This window comes from Salmo salar, chromosome ssa09 (genome assembly GCF_905237065.1).
Source record: "Salmo salar chromosome ssa09, Ssal_v3.1, whole genome shotgun sequence".
NCBI lineage: Eukaryota > Metazoa > Chordata > Actinopteri > Salmoniformes > Salmonidae > Salmo > Salmo salar.
Window position 1 is genome coordinate 93,833,100 of NC_059450.1, and position 21,519 is coordinate 93,854,618.

Here is a 21,519-nt window from a genome sequence, read left to right on the forward strand (position 1 = left end):
AGTGATGACACAAGATTGGGGGTAAAATAACCACACCCCAAAAAAAAACCAAAAAAAAACAATAATTTCATAAGGCCCTAATCTATGGATTTCACATGACTGGGAATACAGATATGCATCTGTTGGTTACAGATACATTAAAAAAGAAATGGGCCTCAGGATCTTATTGCAGTCTTTTTGTGCATTCAAATTGCTATTGGTAAAATGAAATTGTGTTCATCGTAGCTTATGCCTGCCCATACCATAACCCCACAATGGGGCACTCTGTTCACAACGTTGACATCAACAAACCGCTCACCCACACGACGCCATACACGTGGTCTGGTTGTGAGGCTGGTTGGATGTACTCCAAAATTCTCTAAAACGACATTGGAGGTGGCTTATGGTAGAGAAATGAACATTAAATTATCTGGCAGCATCTCTGGTGGACATTCCTGCAGTCAGAATGCCAATTGCACGCTCCCTCAAAACTTGAGACACCTGTGGCATTGTGTTGTTTGACAAAACTGCACATTTTAGAGTGGCCTTTTATTGTCCCCAGGTGCACCCGTCTAATGATCATGCTGTTTAATCAGCTTCTTGATATGCCACACCTGTCAGATGGATTGATTATCTTGGTAAAGGAGAAATGCAGGCTAACAGGGATGTAAACAAATTTTTTCACAACATTTGAGAGAAATAATATTTTTGTGTGTATGGCACATTTCTGGGATCTTTTATTTCAGCTCATGAAACATGGGACCAACACATTTATATTTTAGTTCAGTGTAGTTGGATCCCTGGGACCAACACATTTATATTTTAGTTCAGTGTAGTTGGATCCCTGGGACCAACACATTTATATTTTAGTTCAGTGTAGTTGGATCCCTGGGACCAACACATTTATATTTTAGTTCAGTGTAGTTGGATCCCTAGCATTCACAGTCCACACACACAATACAAAACACAATACAAAACACAAACACAATACACAACACAACACAATACACAATAAAAAACACAACACAACACAAAACACAATACAAAACACAAAACAAAACACACAATAAAAAACACAACACAACACAAAACACAATACAAAACACAAAACAAAACACACAATACAAAACAAAATACAAAACACAACAAAACACAAAACATACATAGCCTGCTCTAGCAGGTAGACAGAAACAACAACATGAAGTGCTTAGTACTAGCAGGCCTAAAGGGGATGGATTTTCTAACAGCTAGCCTAGTAAAAACTGGATTTAGCTAGCTATCCACAGGACAGTGAAACATGGCTGGACTGCGATGGGAGCCGTTTCTAAAAGCAGCAGAAATAGACCTACCTTCATGGCTTTGTACAGGCGCTCAGCAATGTAATTAGGCTGGTTCTTTACACTCCGAACTGCAACGAGAAAGAGAGATATGATAGGTCAACAAAAAACTAAATATTACAATATCCAAACCTGTAAGATGTAATTTGTCAACAGCCTCAATGACCTATACTCCACTCTGGAGTCAAGGGCCTAACTACAAAAACAGTCTATGCACAGCCATCCAATCAAAGGCCTTACCTATGCCATACATGGCCTGTTTCACGTCTCCAGACATCTCCTTCTTGATGATCTGTTCAATGTCCTTATTGCTGCATCGGACAAACTCTTGGAACACTAAAAAAAAAAGAAATTACATGCCAATCATCGATCGTAAAAGCCAGATATCAAGGCTTGTATGTCCAATAATATCAATCTAATATTGCATTAGTGATACAACAGTGTTTCTCTGGTACCTCTCCTGAGATGTGGTCAGTAGTGATAAACAGTGTTTCTCTGGTACCTCCCTGAGATGTGGTCAGTAGTGATAAACAGTGTTTCTCTGGTACGTCCCTGAGATGTGGTCAGTAGTGATAAACAGTGTTTCTCTGGTACCTCTCCTGAGATGTGGTCAGTAGAGATAAACAGTGTTTCTCTGGTACCTCCCTGAGATGTGGTCAGTAGTGATAAACAGTGTTTCTCTGGTACCTCTCCTGAGATGTGGTCAGTAGTGATAAACAGTGTTTCTCTGGTACCTCCCTGAGATGTGGTCAGTAGAGATAAACAGTGTTTCTCTGGTACCTCCCTGAGATGTGGTCAGTAGTGATAAACAGTGTTTCTCTGGTACCTCCCTGACATGTGGTCAGTAGTGATAAACAGTGTTTCTCTGGTACCTCCCTGACATGTGGTCAGTAGTGATAAACAGTGTTTCTCTGGTACCTCTCCTGAGATGTGGTCAGTAGTGATAAACAGTGTTTCTCTGGTACCTCTCCTGAGATGTGGTCAGTAGAGATAAACAGTGTTTCTCTGGTACCTCCCTGACATGTGGTCAGTAGTGATAAACAGTGTTTCTCTGGTACCTCCCTGACATGTGGTCAGTAGTGATAAACAGTGTTTCTCTGGTACCTCTCCTGAGATGTGGTCAGTAGTGATAAACAGTGTTTCTCTGGTACCTCTCCTGAGATGTGGTCAGTAGTGATAAACAGTGTTTCTCTGGTACCTCTCCTGAGATGTGGTCAGTAGTGATAAACAGTGTTTCTCTGGTACCTCCCTGAGATGTGGTCAGTAGAGATAAACAGTGTTTCTCTGGTACCTCTCCTGAGATGTGGTCAGTAGTGATAAACAGTGTTTCTCTGGTACCTCCCTGAGATGTGGTCAGTAGAGATAAACAGTGTTTCTCTGGTACCTCCCTGACATGTGGTCAGTAGTGATACAACAGTGTTTCTCTGGTACCTCCCTGAGATGTGGTCAGTAGTGATAAACAGTGTTTCTCTGGTACCTCCCTGACATGTGGTCAGTAGTGATAAACAGTGTTTCTCTGGTACCTCCCTGACATGTGGTCAGTAGTGATACAACAGTGTTTCTCTGGTACCTCCCTGACATGTGGTCAGTAGTGATAAACAGTGTTTCTCTGGTACCTCCCTGAGATGTGGTCAGTAGTGATACAACAGTGTTTCTCTGGTCCCTCCCTGACATGTGGTCAGTAGTGATAAACAGTGTTTCTCTGGTACCTCCCTGACATGTGGTCAGTAGTGATAAACAGTGTTTCTCTGGTACCTCCCTGAGATGTGGTCAGTAGAGATAAACAGTGTTTCTCTGGTACCTCCCTGAGATGTGGTCAGTAGTGATAAACAGTGTTTCTCTGGTACCTCCCTGACATGTGGTCAGTAGTGATAAACAGTGTTTCTCTGGTACCTCTCCTGAGATGTGGTCAGTAGAGATAAACAGTGTTTCTCTGGTACCTCCCTGACATGTGGTCAGTAGTGATAAACAGTGTTTCTCTGGTACCTCCCTGACATGTGGTCAGTAGTGATAAACAGTGTTTCTCTGGTACCTCTCCTGAGATGTGGTCAGTAGTGATAAACAGTGTTTCTCTGGTACCTCTCCTGAGATGTGGTCAGTAGTGATAAACAGTGTTTCTCTGGTACCTCTCCTGAGATGTGGTCAGTAGTGATAAACAGTGTTTCTCTGGTACCTCCCTGAGATGTGGTCAGTAGAGATAAACAGTGTTTCTCTGGTACCTCTCCTGAGATGTGGTCAGTAGTGATAAACAGTGTTTCTCTGGTACCTCCCTGAGATGTGGTCAGTAGAGATAAACAGTGTTTCTCTGGTACCTCCCTGACATGTGGTCAGTAGTGATACAACAGTGTTTCTCTGGTACCTCCCTGAGATGTGGTCAGTAGTGATAAACAGTGTTTCTCTGGTACCTCCCTGACATGTGGTCAGTAGTGATACAACAGTGTTTCTCTGGTACCTCCCTGACATGTGGTCAGTAGTGATAAACAGTGTTTCTCTGGTACCTCCCTGAGATGTGGTCAGTAGAGATAAACAGTGTTTCTCTGGTACCTCTCCTGAGATGTGGTCAGTAGTGATAAACAGTGTTTCTCTGGTACCTCCCTGAGATGTGGTCAGTAGTGATAAACAGTGTTTCTCTGGTACCTCCCTGAGATGTGGTCAGTAGTGATAAACAGTGTTTCTCTGGTACCTCCCTGAGATGTGGTCAGTAGTGATATACAGTGTTTCTCTGGTACCTCTCCTGAGATGTGGTCAGTAGAGATAAACAGTGTTTCTCTGGTACCTCTCCTGAGATGTGGGAAGCTCCTGGTACAGAGGATACTCATGAACTTAATCTCCATGTCGTCAGAGTCTTCGTTACAGGCATCGGCCAGTTCCTGAAAAGAGCATCAACAATATTCCACAATGAACCCCATTGAAAATCAAACAAGCGAGAGTCATGTTGCATGATGTACTCACCTGGGCGTCCACCAATGCTCTGTCCCAGTCGGCTGGACCCTGCTCTCTCGCCCCCTGGGGGGAGGAAGAGCATGACAGGTATTGCTATGTGGAATAGAACTCACTCATTCCTATAGAATTATATGGACTGAGGCAATAAACATTACCTGCACCAGCGATGTGAGGATCTGACTGAAGCGTCCTGAGGTGTCCGACTGGATCGCTTCCTCCATGCTCTTCTTATAGCCTGCAAGACATCAGACCGAGGTTAACACATGGTTATTATTCATGCATCATAGGTGTTTATAGCTACAATACCTGTTAATGCTTTAGTGTGTTATGGTTTAGTAGCAGCTACTAGAACAACTGGCTCCCCCTAAAGGCAACAATAGGTACCACAGTTCAAAGAGCAAATCAAATCAAATTGTATTAATTGTGTACACATATTATGCAGATGTTATCGCAGGTGCAGAGAAATGCTGATGTTTCTAGCTCCAACAGTGCAGTATTACTTAACAATACAACAAAATACACACAAATACCGCAACAAATAAAAATTAAGAAATTAAGAAATATCAGAACGAGCGATGTCAGAGTCCGCAATACAAATATCATGGTAACAATAATTGCTATATGCATAAATAGTACCAGTCAAAAGTTTGGACACACCTACTCATTCAAGGGTTTTTCTTTATTTTTACTATTTTCTACATTGTAGAATAATAGTGAAGACATCAAAACTATGAAATAACAGATATGGAATCATGTAGTAACCAAAAAAAAATATATTTTATATTTGAGATTCTTCAAAGTAGCCACCCTTTGCCTTGATGACAGCTTTGCACACTTGACATTCTCTCAACCAACTTCATGAGGTTGTCACCTCGAATGCATTTCAATCAACAGGTGTGCCTTGTATAAAATTAATTTGTGGAATATCTTTCCTTCTAAATGCGTTTGTGCCAGTCATCTCTGTTGTGACAAGGTAGGGGTGGTATACAGAAGATAGCCCTATTTGGTAAAAAACCAAGTCCATATTAGGGCAAGAACAGCTCAAATAAGCAAAGAGAAACGACAATCCATCATTAATTTAAGACAGGAAGGTCAGTCAATACGGAAAAGTGCATCTGCAAATACCATTAAGCACTATGATGAAACTGGCTCTCATGAGGACCGCCACAGGAAAGAAAGACCCAGAGTTACCTCTGCTGCAGAGGATAAGTTCATTAGAATTACCAGCCCAAATAAATGCTTCACAGAGTTCAAGTAACAGACACATCTCAACATCAAGGAGACTGCGTGAATCAGGCCTTCATGGTCAAATTGCTGCAAAGAAACAACTACTAAAGGACACCAATAATAAGAAGAGACTTGATTGGGCCAAGAAACACAAACAATGGACATTAGAACGATGAAAATCTGTCCTTTGGTCTGATGAGTCCAAATTTGACATTTTTGGTTCCAACCGCCGTGTCTTTGTGAGACGCAGAGTAGGTGAATGGATGATCTCCGCATGTGTGGTTCCCACCGTGAAGCATGGAGGAGGAGGTGTGATATTGTGGGGGTGCTTTGCTGATGACACTGTCTGTGATTTATTTAGAATTCAAGGCACACTTAACCAGCATGGCTACCACAGCATTCTGCAGCGATACACCATAGTAAAAATTAAGAAAAACCCTTGAATGAGTATGTGTCCAAACTTTTGACTGGTACTGTATATACACAGTACATAATGTATGTATATACTGGTGTGTATAGACAGTATATGAAAATGTGTACAGCAGTAGTTATATAGGATAAGCCTTGACTAGAATACAATTTATACATATGAAATGAGAAAACAGCATGTAAACATTATTAAAGTGACCAGTGTTCCATGACTATGTACATGGGGCAGCAGCCTCTAAGGTGCAGGGCACAGCAGGGTTACCCACTTCATATGGATATACTGTATTCTAGTCAAGGCTCATCCTATATAACTACTGCTGCCCAGACCGACTTTGGGAAGCCTAAGGGTAGAGTACAGGCTGGTAGCTGGCTAGTATCAGTGACTAAGGTTCAGGGCAGGGTACTGGGTGGAGGCCGGCTAGTAAGGGTACTGGGTGGAGGCCGACTAGTAACAGTAAATAATGTTCAGGGCAGGGTACTGGGTGGTAGCCAGCTAGTAACAGTAACTAAAGTTCAAGGCAGGGTACTGGGCAGAGGCAACAACTTCAGCTTATAACACAGACTATTATTATAATCTTTTATAAAGTGCGCTCTAGGCCTCACCATCCTGGTAGGCAGCGTTCATGGCGTGGATCTCCTCGTTGCTCCTGGTTACCAGGATCTCAATCAGAGCGTGTTCATCTGTCCCCGCCCCCTGGAAAAATATTGACACATTTTGTGTGACTCCCGGAATAGGAAAGGGGTGTTGTAATTCTGGTTTGTTTGAGCAGCCGAACATCAAATCCATTGCATGTCTTCTAAATGCTGAGATTATATCTTTTAGAATCTTTGGATTTAGTCAACATGGAAACGCCTACCTTGCTCAACACTGTCTCTCTCTCTCTCTCTCTCTCTCACACTCTCACACTGTGCTGTCAGAACATTTTTGATTCATAGTTTGTCATATCTGCCTCACACATAAATCCACCCACTGGAGAAATAACCTGTGGGCTGTCCTTTGTCTGTGAAACATACTAAATATGTATCACACAGAACAGAAGATGTTATCTCATACTAAGACTTGTCTACTAGATATGTATCATACTGAGAGATCCACCACCTTCACAAACATTCAGTGTGTAAATACATTTCTAAATATTACAGTGCATTCGGAAACCACGTTATAGTTTTTTCCTTCAGCAATCTACATACAATACCCAATATTGGCAAAGTAAAAACATTCTAGTGATGGTGCCGGAGGGGAAGGCTGCCGTCTTATAGGCTATACATTTTTTCGCGTTGTTCGTAACTTGTTTTGTACATAATGTTGCTGCTACCATCTCTTATGACCGAAAAGAGCTTCTGGAAATCAGAACTGCGATTGCTTACCTCAAACTGGACAAAGACTTATTCTTCAATGAGTCGGACGGGAGAGATATAATACAGACACCCGACCTGGCCCAGATCCCAGTGATTCGCTGGAGAAGGAAACGGAGACTTTGCAGAAAGAGATCAGGGTGCCTTGTGAGCATCATGCGACGAGTGGCTAACCTGCCCTTGCCTTCCGTCCTGCTAGCTAACGTTCAATTGCTGGAAAATAAATGGGACGAACTGAAAGCACGTTTATTCTACCAAATCGACATTAAAAACTATATCTTACGTTTCACCGAGTCGTGGCTGAATGACAACATTAAGAACATACAGCTAGGGGGTTATACACTCTATCGGCAGGATAGAACAGCAGCCTCTGGTAAGGCACGGGGCGGGGGCCTATGCATTTATGTAAACAACAGCTGGTGCATGATATCTAAGGAAGTCCCGAGGTTTTGGTCGCCTGAGGTAGAGTATCTCATGACAAGCTGCAGACCACACTATCTACCTAGAAAGTAACTGTCTACATACCACCACAGACCAATGCTGGCACTAAAACCGCGCTGAATGAGCTGCATGCCGCCATAAGCAAACAGGAAAATGCTCATCCAGAGGCGGCGCTCCTAGTGGCCGGGGACTTTAATGCAGGGAAACTTAAATCAGTTTTACCTCATTTCTATCAGCATGTTAAATGTGCAACCAGATGGAAAAAAATTCTAGACCACCTTTCCTCCACACAAAGAGACACGTACAAAGCTCTCCCTCACCCTGCATTTGGCAAATCTGAACATAATTCTATCCTCCTGATTCCTGCTTACAAGCAAAAATTAAAGCGGGAAGCACCAGTGACTTGGTCTATAAAAAAGTGGTCAGATGAAGCAGATGCTAAACTACAGGACTGGTTTGCTAGCACAGACTGGAATATGTTCCAGGATTCTTACGATGGCAGTGAGGAGTACACCACATCAGTCACTAGCTTCATCAATAAGTGCATCGAGGAAGTTGTCCCCACAGTGACTGTACATACATACCCCAACCAGAATCCATGGATTACAGGCAACATCCGCACTGAGATAAAGGGTAGAGCTGCAGCTTACAAGGAGCGGGACTCTAACCCGGAAGCTTATAAGAAATCCCGCTATGCCTTCCGACGAACCATCAAACAGGCAAAGCGTCAATACAGGATTAAGATCGAATCGTACTACACCAGCTCTGACGCTCGTCAGATGTGGCAGGGCCACAGTAACACTGAAACATGCATGAGAGGATCAGATGTTCCGGACGACTGTGTGATCACGCCCTCCGCAACCGATGTGAGTAAGACCTTTAAACAGGTCAACATTCACAAGGCTGCAGGGCCAGACGGATAACCAGGACGTGTACTCTGAGCATGCGCTGACCAACTGGCAAGTGTCTTCACTGACATTTGTAACCTCTCCCTGTCCAAGTCTGTAATACCAACATGTTTCAAGCAGACCACCATAATCCCTGTGCCCAAGAACACTAAGGTAACCTGCCTAAATGACTAGCGACCTGTAGCACTCACGTCTGTAGCCATGAAGTCCTTTGAAAGGCTGGTCATGGCTCACATCAACACCATTATACCAGAAACCCTAGACCCACTCTAATTTGCAAACCGCACCAATAGATCCACAGATGATGCAATCTCTATTGCACTCCACACTGCCCTTTCACACCGGGACAAAACGATCACCAATGTGAGAATGCTATTCATTGACTACAGCTCAGCGTTCATCACCATAGTGCCCTCAAAGCTCATCACTAAGCTAAGGACCCTGGGACTAAACACCTCCCTCTGCAAATGGATCCTGGACTTCCAGACGGGCCACCCCCAGGTGGTAAGGGTAGGTAACAACACATCCGACACGTCAACACAGGGGCCTCTCAGGGGTGCGTGCTCAGTCCCCTCCTATACTCCCTGTTCACTCCAAAACCATCATTAAGTTTGCTGATGGCACAACAGTGGTAGGCCTGATCACCGAAAACGATGAGACAGCCTATAGGGAAGAGGTCAGAGACCTGACCGTGTGGTGCAAGGACAACAACCTCTCCCTTAACGTGATCAAGACAAAGGAGATGATTGTGGACTACAGGAAAAGGAGGACCGAGCACGCCCCCATTCTCATCGATGGGGCTGTAGTGGAGCAGGTTGAGAGCTTCAAGTTCCTTGGCGTCCACATCACCAACAAACTAACATGGTCCAAGCACACCAAGACAGTCGTGAAGAGGGCACGACAAAACCTATTCCCCTTCAGGAGACTGAAAAGATTTGGCATGGGTCCTCAGATCCTCAAAAGGTTCTACAGCTGCACCCTTGAGAGCATCCTGACTGGTTGCATCACTGCCTGGTATGGCAACTGCTCGGCCTCCGACTGCAAGGCACTACAGACCCAGTACATCACCTGGGCCAAGCTTCCTGCCATCCAGGTGGTGTCAGAGGAAGGCCCTAAAAATGGTCAAAGACTCCAGCCACCCTAGTCATAGACTGCTCTCTCTGCTACCGCGTGGTTCCCGGAGCACCAAGTCTAGGTCCAAGAGGCTCCTAAATATCTTCTACCCCAAAGACTCTTGAACATCTAGTCAAATGGCTACCCAGACTATTTGCATTGCCCCCCCTGCTCTGGAAGGCTGCTGCTACTGTCCATTATTATCTATGCATAGTCACTTTAATAACTCTACCTACATGTATATATTACCTCAATTACCTCGACACCGGGGGCCCCCGCACATTGATTCTGTACCGGTACCCCCTGTATGTAGACCTGCTATTGTTATTTATTCCTGCCCTTTAATTATTTGTTATTCTAATTATAATTTTTGGGGGGTATTTTCTTAAAACTGCATTGTTGGTTAAGGGCTTGTAAGTAAGCATTTCACTGTAAGGTCTAAACCTGTTGTATTCGGCGCATGTGACAAATACGATTTGATTTGATTCTTTGAAATGTTTGTAAAAAACAGAAATACCGTTTTTACATAAGTATTCAGACCCTTTGCTATGAGACTTGAAATTGAGCTCAGGTGCATCCTACTTCCATTGATCATCCTTGAGATGTTTCTACAACTTGATTGGTGTGCACCTGTGGTAAATTCAATTGATTGGATATGATTTGGAAAGGCACACACCTGTCTAAATAAGGTCTCACAGTGGACAGTGCATGTCAGAGCAAAAACCAAGCCATAAGGTCGAAGGAATTGTCCATAGAGCTCTGAGACAGGATTGTGTTGAGGCACAGATCTCGGGAAGGATACCAAAAAATGTCTGCAGCATTGAAGGTGCACAAGAACACAGTGGCCTCCATCATTCTTAAATGGAAGAAGTTTGGAACCACCAAGACTCTTCCTAGAGCTGGCCGCCCGGCCAAACTGAGCTGGCCGCCCGGCCAAACTTGGTCAGGGAGGTGACCAAGAACCCGATGGTCACTCTGACAGAGCTGCAGAGTTCCTCTGTGGAGATGGGAGAACCTTCAAGAAGGACATCCATCTCTGCAGCACTCCACCAATCAGGCCTTTATGGTAGAGTGGCTAGATGGAAGCCACTCCTCAGTAAAAGGCACATGACAGTCCGCTTGGAGTTTGCCAAAAGGCGCCTAAAGACTCTCAGACAATGAAAAACAAGATTCTCTGGTCTGATGAAACCAAGATTGAATTATTTGGCCTGAATTCCAAGTGTCACGTCTGGAGGAAACCTGCCACCATCCCTGCGGTGAAGCATGGTGGTGGCAGCATCATGCTGTGGGGATGTTTTTCATTGGCAGGGACTGGGAGACTAGTCCTGACCGAGGGAAAGATGAACGATGCAAAGTACAGAGAGATTCTTGATGAAAACCTGCTCCAGAGCGCTCAGGACCTCAGACTGGGGAGATGGTTCATCTTCCAACCTGACAACGACCCTAAGCACACAGCCAAGACAACGCAGGTGTGGCTTTGGGACAAGTCTCTGAATGTCCTTGAGTAGCCCAGCCAGTAGCCCACTCGATCTAACATATCTGGAGAGATCAGAAAATAGCTTTGCAGTGTTGCTCCCCATCCAACCTGACAGAGCTTGAGAGGATCTGCAGAGAAGAATGGGAGAAATTTCCCAAATACAGGTGTGCCAAGCTTGTACCGTCATACTCCAAGAAGACTCAAGGCTGTAATCGCTGCCAAAGTTGCTTCAACAAAGTACTGAGTAAATGGTTTGAATACTTACGTAAATGTGATATTTCAGTTGTTTTTTTAAATATAAATTTGCAAACATTTCTAAAAATCTGTTTTTGCTTTATTATTATGGGGTATTGTGTGTAGATTGATGAGGGAGAAAAAAAAGTAATTTCATCAATTTTAGAATAAGGCTATAACATAACAAAATGTGAAAAAAGTCAAGGTGTCTGAATCCTTTACGAATCCGCTGTAGATATACTGACCACCACCTTCTCCTACCTCCATCGCTTTCCTCATCATCTTGGCGTCAAACTCAGCAGGCGTCAGCATCAGGCCGATAATCAGCCTCTCCAGGTTCTTAGAGAGTTCAGACTTCAGATCCTTCATCAGGTCCTATAGGAGAGGTCATAGTTAACACACAGAACAGATGACCATCTGATCTTGTGTTCATCTGTAGCCCATGTGTGGAACTACTGGCACAAAATGGCTGCTGTGCATCACCCACTCACTGGAATGATGTCATCACATTCCAGCAAACATATTGAGTTTTGGATGCGGTGGGTTTCACATTACAATGTAAAGCGCTACTATGTGAGTGTTGGGGATGTCTGTCTTACCCTGCCGAGGATGGACTTAAAGGCCTGTCTGATCTCCTGTCTCTGCTCGTTGCTTCTGTTAGCCACAATGTCAATGATGACGTCTTCATCTGTGCCTGAAGACATGACAGGATCAATGGTTATAAATACCTGTTTTATCAAACACTTCCATATATCTCTTTCATACAATATCATATGATGTATGAACCAGTTACAACAATGTCATTAACATAGTTAGAGTGAAGGCGATGTGTTTTCCATGGGAGGCAATGTACCAAAGCCTTTCATGGCTTTCCTCAGGTTCTGAGCATCATCAGCCGGGTCAAAATCACTGGCAGGACGGATGGTTGGTCTGAGCTGAAGAAGAGAGGATGAGAGGGGGCAGGGGACAAATCAGATATAGTTAACACACACACACAGTAAAGGCAAAGCCGTTATTGCATAACCCTCCTTCTGAAATGTCAACACACTCAGAGAAGCAAACATGCACAGGTCAACACGGGTTGAGGGGCCACAGCAAGGGAAGAGACGGTAGAGTTATCAGCACGGGTTGAGGGGCCACAGCAAGGGAAGAGACGGTAGAGTTATCAGCACGGGTTGAGGGGCCACAGCAAGGGAAGAGACGGTAGAGTTATCAGCACGGGTTGAGGGGCCACAGCAAGGGAAGAGATGGTAGAGTTATCAGCACGGGTTGAGGGGCCACAGCAAGGGAAGAGATCATTGTAAAGGTATTGAGATGCATGGCAGAGCCAGAACAAACATGCAATCTATACTATGTGCAACTCTGAAATGACACCCTACATAGTGTACTATTTTTGAGGGCCAAAATGGCACAAAGGCTATGTCCCAAATGTAACCCTTTACAGTGCGCTACTTTTGACCAGAGTCCACTAGTGCACTAAATAGGGCCATTTGGGACACATATTGAATGGGGGAATAGGGTGCCATTTGGGATGTGTGGGCAGAGGGCAGAGGGTACGGGCCAAACCTGGACTTTTGTCATGGCGCTTGTTTCCCACATCTTGTAGGCTAGCTGAGCAGCCTCTGGGAAGAACTCTCCTGCAAGGCTGCAATGACCAATTATAGACTAATGAGACAAGGAGTATGGAACAGACTGAATCATAAAAACAGACAGTGGCTTATAAGCCAATCTGGGCTGGGCATCCTGAAGATGCAAGACACTTTAATAATAAAATCTAATCAAATCTAATCATGACTCAACTCAACACCCCCCCACAACAAAACCACAGAGCTAACCCTGACCCCCCCAACAACAAAACCACAGAGCTAACCCTGACCCCCCCAACAACAAAACCACAGAGCTAACCCTGACCCCCCCACAACAAAACCACAGAGCTAACCCTGACCCCCCCAACAATAAAACCACAGATCTAACCCTGGCCCCCCCTACAACAAAACCACAGAACTAACCCTGACTCCCCTAACAACAAAACCACAGAGCTAACCCTGACTCCCCCAACAATAAAACCACAGAGCTAACCCTGACCCCCCCCAACAACAAAACCACAGATCTAACCCTGACCCCCCCACAACAAAACCACAGAGCTAATCCTGACCCCCCAACAACAAAACCACAGATCTAACCCTGACCCCCCCAACAACAAAACCACAGAGCTAACCCTGACCCCCCCCAACAACAAAACCACAGATCTAACCCTGACCCCCCCAACAACAAAACCACAGAGCTAACCCTGACCCCCCCAACAACAAAACCACAGAGCTAACCCTGACCCCCCAACAATAAAACCACAGAGCTAACCCTGACCCCCCCAACAATAAAACCACAGATCTAACCCTGGCCCCCCCAACAATAAAACCACAGAGCTAACCCTGGCCCCCCCAACAATAAAACCACAGAGCTAACCCTGACTCCCCTAACAATAAAACCACAGAGCTAACCCTGACCCCCCCAACAACAAAACCACAGAGCTAACCCTGACCCCCCCAACAACAAAACCACAGAGCTAACCCTGACCCCCCAACAATAAAACCACAGAGCTAACCCTGACCCCCCCAACAATAAAACCACAGATCTAACCCTGGCCCCCCAACAATAAAACCACAGAGCTAACCCTGACTCCCCTAACAATAAAACCACAGAGCTAACCCTGACCCCCCCAACAATAAAACCACAGATCTATCCCTGGCCCCCCTACAACAAAACCACAGAACTAACCCTGACTCCCCTAACAACAAAACCACAGAGCTAACCCTGACCCCCCCAACAATAAAACCACAGATCTATCCCTGGCCCCCCTACAACAAAACCACAGAGCTAACCCTGACCCCCCCCAACAACAAAACCACAGAGCTAACCCTGACCCCCCAACAATAAAACCACAGATCTAACCCTGACCCCCCATCAACAAAACCACAGAACTAACCCTGACTCCCCCCCAACAAAGCCACAAAGCCCCCCCCACACACACACAAAGAGAACTGGCTATCTAATACACACTTGGTTAATTTCCTAGATAAGATATGCTATTCTGAGATCTGACATGTTCCGCACGACATCATGTTCTCTTGACAACTCTGTTTTCTCTCCTAATAATACTTCCTTAAAGTAGCTGTGTCGTTCTATGAAAAGAGTACCTTTTGCGTCCCTTTGATATTTTAAGTAGAAATTGTGCACCAATATTGCATTCTTTTAAAAAGCCTGTTATATTAAATGAAGTGCCCTTTAGTATAGACCACATGGAGAATTCAATAAATCTGATTTATTTATATGAAAAAAGGCTTGCTACAGTTACAAATCCTTTCTTAAGATAATTATTTATTTAATCAGTTTAAAATAGATATATATATATATATATATATATATATATATATCCCTCATTTTATGGTCAACCCTGTTACGTGAACTGAACTCTAGTTTTATTAACTATTGCTTTAGAATGTAATTTTCTAAAGAAACATTGAATAATCAATTCATAGTGTAAAAGCATGTGAGCTGGGTTGTACTCTTTCTGGACATTTCCTGGTGTTTTGTGGTGAAAAAACTGAGTGGGTCAAGCATAACACGTCAACCCTGTTACCCATAAATAGGAAGGAAATGGGGAATACCGTATTCAGTTGCACAAGTGAATGCATTCAAACCAAATGTGTCTTCCGCATTTTCCTCTGACTCAAGAGAGGAGCAGGGGGCTGCCTTAAAAATGGACGTCCACGTCATCGTTACCCGAATATAAATATTTTAGCAAAAAAAAAAAAATGGGTGAAGCTTGCATTGCCACTCCCTGTTGCACACAACAAGCTTCCATTTCCCCTGTCACAATTGGGTTTATAGCTGTTTTAACCCCGTAGAGTTGATTAACGCACGGGTATGTCAATTTAAGTTAAATAACCAAAAAATCTCCATCAAAATCCTTCAGTTTAAACTAGAGATATCATTGGATGTGTCTCAATCCACCTATGTCGCACTTCCGCATCTGCGGTGGAAGGTGGCAGAGCTAGAGCAGTGTTTGTCATACCATGAGATATCCCGAAAATTGGTCTTGTCGCGTAATCGTCTGCAGCGTCCGAACGGTGTGAACTACAAACTATTGTGACCACTCTATGGAAAGATGAGCCTCTCACAATGGTGTTTTCCGTTTTGCTCTACAACCCCCACAAGTGTCAGGAGACATTGGGTTCTTGGTCACCTCCCTGACCAAGGCCCTTCTCCCCTGATTGCTCAGTTTGGCCAGGCGACCAGCTCTAGGAAGAGTCTTGGTGGTTGCAAACTTCTTCCATTTAAGAATGATGGTGGCCACTGTGTTCTTGGGGACCTTCAATGCGGCAGAAATGTTTTGGTACCCTTCCCCTGATCTGTGCCTCGACACAATCCTGTCTCGGAGCTCTACGGACAATTCCTTCGAACTCATAGCTTGGTTTTTTGCTCTGACGTGCACTATTAACTGTTGGACCTTATATAGACAGGTGTGTGCCTTTCCAAATCATGTCCAATTAATTGAATTTACCACATGTGGACTCAAATCAAGTTGTAAAAACATCTCAAGGATGTTCAATGGAAACAGGATGCACCTGAGCTCCATTTTGAGTCTCATAGCAAAGGATCTGAATACCTATGTAAATAAGGTGTTTCTAAAAACCTGTTTTTACTTTGTCATTATGGGGTATTTTGATGTCATTATGGGGTATTGTGATGTCATTATGGGGTATTGTGATGTCATTATGGGGTATTGTGTGTAGATTGATGAGGAAAAAATATAATTTAATCCATTTTAGAATAAGGCTGTAACGTAACAACATTTTGAAAAAGGGAAGGGGTCTGAATACTTTTCGAATGCACTGTATCTCCTAGATATAGCATAGACACTTCAGAACCTTGTTTTTATGATTTATTTTCTGACTGTCCTTTTTGACATTTATGAATGTGTTATTCAATGCGTTTCTATCGGCTTTAGTTGTAAAGGCCAAAATTGTTATTTTATCAAATACCTCTTTTTTTGTATGTTGATACCTAAAGGGGTCATACAATTCAAAATCAAATAGCAAAATTATCCACAGTATGACCATCTTAGTATGACCACAATATCGATAGCATGACCACAATTCCTTATGTCAGCTTAGCACTCCCCCACCCCTTACACTATAAGCAGACCCTGTTCTGACCCTTCAGGCTTGCCTGTTGAGAGTTATATATGAACAGTATTTCTCCTCTGACTCTTGAACTATGACCATTCTAAATTCTCTCACTTTTTAGGGAAGCTTTGGGCTTCAGCTCCTTGGCTTAATGTTTTCTCAGAAAAAGGCATTGTCGAATCTGCCAACTGTGGATAAATTGAGATGGTGCAATGTCACCCCCAAGCGGTGAAAATGTACTACTAAAAATACAGTAATGATGAGCTCCATCAATCAGCAGTAACTAACTTACTCATCATCTCCTCCACACAGGGCCAGCAGAGTCCTCTTGTAATCTCCTGATGTGTCTTCCTGATGGGTAGAAGACCAGACGGAACATTAAGACACCATGTTAGTTAGTTAAACAGGGACATATAGACTGACAGCTAGTTAGAGAGACAGGGACATATACAGATAGACAGAAAGCTAGTTAGATAGACACCTAGATAGACAGGGAGATATACAGATATACAGACTGCTAGTTAGATAGACAGAGAGTTAGTTAGATAGACACATAGCTAGTTAGACAGACAGGGAGATATACAGATAGTTAGTTAGATAGACATATAGCTAGTTAGACAGACAGGGAGATATACAGATAGGCATATAGCTAGTTATACAGATAGCTAATTAGATAGATAGTTAGATAGACAGATAGCTAGTTAGATAGACAGATGGCTAGTTATACAGGTTAGATAGATAGACAGAGATATACAGATAGACGGGGAGATAGTTAGACTGAGAGATATACAGATAGACGGGGCGATAGTTAGACTGAGAGATATACAGATAGACGGGGAGATAGTTAGACAGACAGACAGAGATATACAGATAGACAGGGAGATAGCTAGGTAGATAGACAGATGGCTAGGTAGGTAGACAGATGGCTAGTTAGATAGACAGACAGACAGACAGACGTATACAGATAGACAGACAGAGGTATATAGATAGACAAGGAGATAGCTAGTTAGAGAGACATATAGATAGTTAGATAGACAGATAGCAAGTTAGATAGACAGATAGCAAGTTAGATAGACATATAGCAAGTTAGATCGACATATAGCTAAATATACATACAGCTAGTTAGATATACAGACAGCTAGTTAGACAGACATATATACAGAGATATATACAATAGACAGGGAGATAGCTAGTTAGATAGACAAGAATATATACAGATAGTTAGATATATAGCTAGTTAGACAGACAGATAGCTAGTTAGACAGACAGGGAGATATACAGATTGACAACTATTTAGTTAGATAGACAGAGAGACATACATATAGACAGGGAGATAGCTAGTTAGATATGCATATAGCTAGTTAGATAGACAGGGATATATACAGATAGTTAGTTAGCTAGACAGATAGCTAGTTAGACAGACATATAGCTAGTTAGATAGACAGGGAGATAGACAGTATGGAGTCATAATGTTACTCTTATCTCAGTCACTAGACAAGGTGACTAAGAACTAAGACAGAACTTCAAACAAGAGGCTTTGTAACGTCTAGAGGTTACAATCTATAGGATCAAAGCATATACGGGTTTAAGTTAAGTTGTATCACCTTGATCATGTTGTACAGGGACTTCTCATAGCACATACGGAAGCACTCCCGGATATCCAGCATGTCTATCTCAGAACGACAGATCATGATCCTGATCAGAGTGTTGTCTTGTGTACCAAGACCCTGGAGAGAGAGAGAGATTTACCGTTCACTTTTTATTGTTTATTTCACTTTTGTTTATCCATTTCACTTGCTTTGGCAATGTAAACATACGTTTCCCCATGCCAATAAAGCCCTTTGAATTGAATTGAATTGAATTGAGAGCTTGTTGGTCAGAGTGAGGTTGATACTGTATGAGCGCAGCTGAGACTGAAAGACTTTAATGAGAATAAGCCGTTGATTTTACCTTCATAGACTTGTAGAGACGCTTGGCGAAGTACATAGGTACACTCCTGATGCACTGGACTGTAGGAGACAGTGAGCACAAGACAGACATGTTGAAATAAGAGTTTGTGGATGACTTGACTAGGTATGATTAGACCAGACTGAACGACGGTGAGTGTACTCAACGGTGTTCAATTTGATTTCAATTTGGTTCCGTCGGATTTTTAACCAGGCGAAAGGATTTTCATGTGTGCTATCAGAAAGAGTCAACACGTACCGACAGCCAACATGAGTCTCTCAAAGTCCCCAGACAGCTCACTCTTGATACTGTCCTCTATGGACTTCTCTGCTATCTCCTGGTACTTATCAAACACTGCAGGAAGAAGACAGAAAACAGAGTCATTCCCTGGCATGGTATCCTAGTCAGTGAACTACTAAGACCAGACCACAGACACATAACTCAGTAGCCTGATACAACCAGCATCCCTGTGTTGTGGGTGTGAGAAGAAATGACCGATTCACACTAGTAAATGTCACACCGACGTCATAATGTGTGCGTTCCAAATGGAACCCTATTCGTTACATAGTGCACTACTGTTAACATCTATGGGTTATAGACAGCGCACTATGTAGGGAGTAGGGTGCCATTTGGGACCTAGCCAGTGTTCTGGTCAGGCTGAGGCTACGATAGTGTTGTCGCTCTCAGCCTCATGTTTATGTACCCCAGTGTTATACTCACCCATCTGGAGGTGGTTGAAACTGCGGTTTCCCAGCAACATAATGAATATGGACTCCTCTGTGCCCCATTGCTCCTCCCCGGCTGCAAACAGCACCTGAAAAGTGTTGAAAAGTGTTGAAAAGGGATAGTTGGAGACAGGAAGAAAAGGGGTGAGGTTGATAGGGTTAGGAAGGGTAACAAATGTTTGGTGTTTCTATTATGGTGAACGTGTTCTACTGCTTTAAACACTCACCTGAGCGTCCTCCTCTATTAGGTCAGCATGCACTACTCCTGGTTCATCTCTGGTTCCCTGGAAACACACACACACACACACACACACACTAAGTCTGACTAAACAGCTATACAAATGCCTTGGTTAGGACAACAACAAGGTAGGTAACAGATTGGTACCCAGACTAGATCTACTTACGAAAAAAAATGAAAACTAGAAAACAAGCTATTGACTGCCTTTCAAATAGTCAAATCACATTTAGATCAATTACATTTCCTGTTTCCATGGCTGCGACCTTGTAAAACGACTTACCTGGAGTAAAACAACCAGCATCTTCTTAAAGTGCCCTGAGGTCTCTCCTGTAACGTCCTCCTCGATGTCTGAGCCGTAAGCTGAAGACAGTGGGAACACAGACAGTTAATAACACAACCAGGATTTCACTGGAACATGCTGTGTTTGTCATACACTACATGACCAGAAGTATGTTGACACCTGCTCGTCAAACATCTCATTCCAAAATCATGGGCATTAATATGGAGTTGGTCCCCCATTTGCTGCTATAACAACCTCCACTCTTCTGGGAAGGCTTTCCATTAGATGTTGGAACATTGCTGCAGGGACTTGCTTCCATTCAGCCATGCGGCTATGGAACCCTGACCTGTTCACCGGACGTGCTACCTGTCCCAGACCTGCTGTTTTCAACTCTCTAGAGACAGCAAGAGCGGTAGAGATACTCTGAATGATCGGCTATGAAAAGCCAACTGACATTTACTCCTGAGGTGCTGACCTGTTGCAACCTCTACAACCACTGTGATTATTATTATTTGACCCTGCTGGTCATCTATGAACATTTGAACATCTTGGCCATGTTCTGTTATAATCTCGAACCGGCACAGCAAGAAGAGGACTGGCCACCCCTCAGCCTGGTTCCTCTCTAGTTTTCTTTCTAAGTTCTGGCCTTTCTAGGGAGTTTTTCCTAGCCACCGTGCTTCTACACTTGCATTGCTGTTTGGGGTTTTAGGCTGGTTTTCTGTACAGCACTTTGTGACATCAGCTGATGAAGACGGGCTTTATAAATACATTTGATTGATTGATTGATTGATTGATTGAAGAGCATTAGTGAGGTCGGGCACTGATGTTGGGCGATTAGGCCTGGCTTGCAGTCGGCGTTCCAATTCATCCCAAAGGTATTTGATGGGGTTGAGGTCAGGGCTCTGTGCAGGCCAGTCAAGTTCTTCCACACCGATCTCGGCAAACCAATTCTGTATGGACCTCGCTTTGTGAACGGGGGCATTGTCATGCTGAAACAGGAAAGGGCCTTCCCCAAACTGTTGCCACAAAGTTAGAAGCACAGGAACATCTAGAATGTCATTCTATGTTGTAGCATTAAGAATTCCCTTCACTGGAACAAAGGGGCCTAGCCCGAACCATGAAAAACAACCCCAGACCATTATTCCTCCTCCGCCAAACTTTACAGTTGGCACTATGTATTGGGGCAGGTAGCGTTCTCCTGGCATCCGCCAAACCAAGATTCGTCTGTCAGATGGTGAAGCGTGATTCATCACTCCAGAGAACAAGTTTCCACTGCTCCGAGTCCAATGGCGGCGAGCTTCACACCACTCCAGCCGATGCTTGGCATTGCGCATGGTGATCTTAGGCTTGTGTGTGGCTGCTTGGCCATGGAAACCCATATCATGAAGCTCCCGACAAACAGTTCTTGTGCTCACGTTGCTTCCAGAGGCAGTTTGTAACTCGGTAGTGAGTGTTACAACTGAGGACAGACGATATTTACGCGCTACACGCTTCAGCACTCGGTGGTCCCGTTCTGTGAGCTTGTGTGGCCTGAGCCGTTGTTGCTCCTAGATGTTTCCACTTCAAAATAACAGCACTTAGAGTTGACCGGGGCAGCTTGAGCAGCGCAGAAATTTGACGAACTGACTTGTTGGAACGGTGCCACGTTGAATGTCACTGAGCTCTTCAGTAAAGCCATTTTACTGTTAATGTTTGTCTG

General features: G+C 43.8%; 2 protein-coding genes across 5 annotated transcripts in view; one reads left to right on the forward strand and one right to left on the reverse strand.

The window, feature by feature from the left end:
- Positions 1-21,519, forward strand: part of LOC106612296 (cationic amino acid transporter 2) — an 87,547-nt gene that overhangs the window by 18,483 nt on the left and 47,545 nt on the right. The window lies entirely within an intron of this gene.
- anxa6 (annexin A6) overlaps positions 1-21,519 on the reverse strand; it is a 37,996-nt gene that overhangs the window by 6,152 nt on the left and 10,325 nt on the right. For all 3 annotated transcript variants that reach the window (XM_014213299.2, XM_014213298.2, NM_001139751.1), the window contains 17 exon segments: positions 19,821-19,900; positions 19,530-19,586; positions 19,298-19,391; positions 18,836-18,931; positions 18,581-18,639; positions 18,235-18,357; positions 16,923-16,981; positions 13,011-13,089; positions 12,298-12,379; positions 12,044-12,138; positions 11,706-11,819; positions 6,519-6,609; positions 4,415-4,494; positions 4,269-4,322; positions 4,093-4,186; positions 1,557-1,652; positions 1,329-1,387 (listed from right to left, as the gene is read on the reverse strand). In XM_014213299.2, the coding sequence (XP_014068774.1) occupies positions 1,329-1,387; positions 1,557-1,652; positions 4,093-4,186; positions 4,269-4,322; positions 4,415-4,494; positions 6,519-6,609; positions 11,706-11,819; positions 12,044-12,138; positions 12,298-12,379; positions 13,011-13,089; positions 16,923-16,981; positions 18,235-18,357; positions 18,581-18,639; positions 18,836-18,931; positions 19,298-19,391; positions 19,530-19,586; positions 19,821-19,900 (1,412 nt within the window).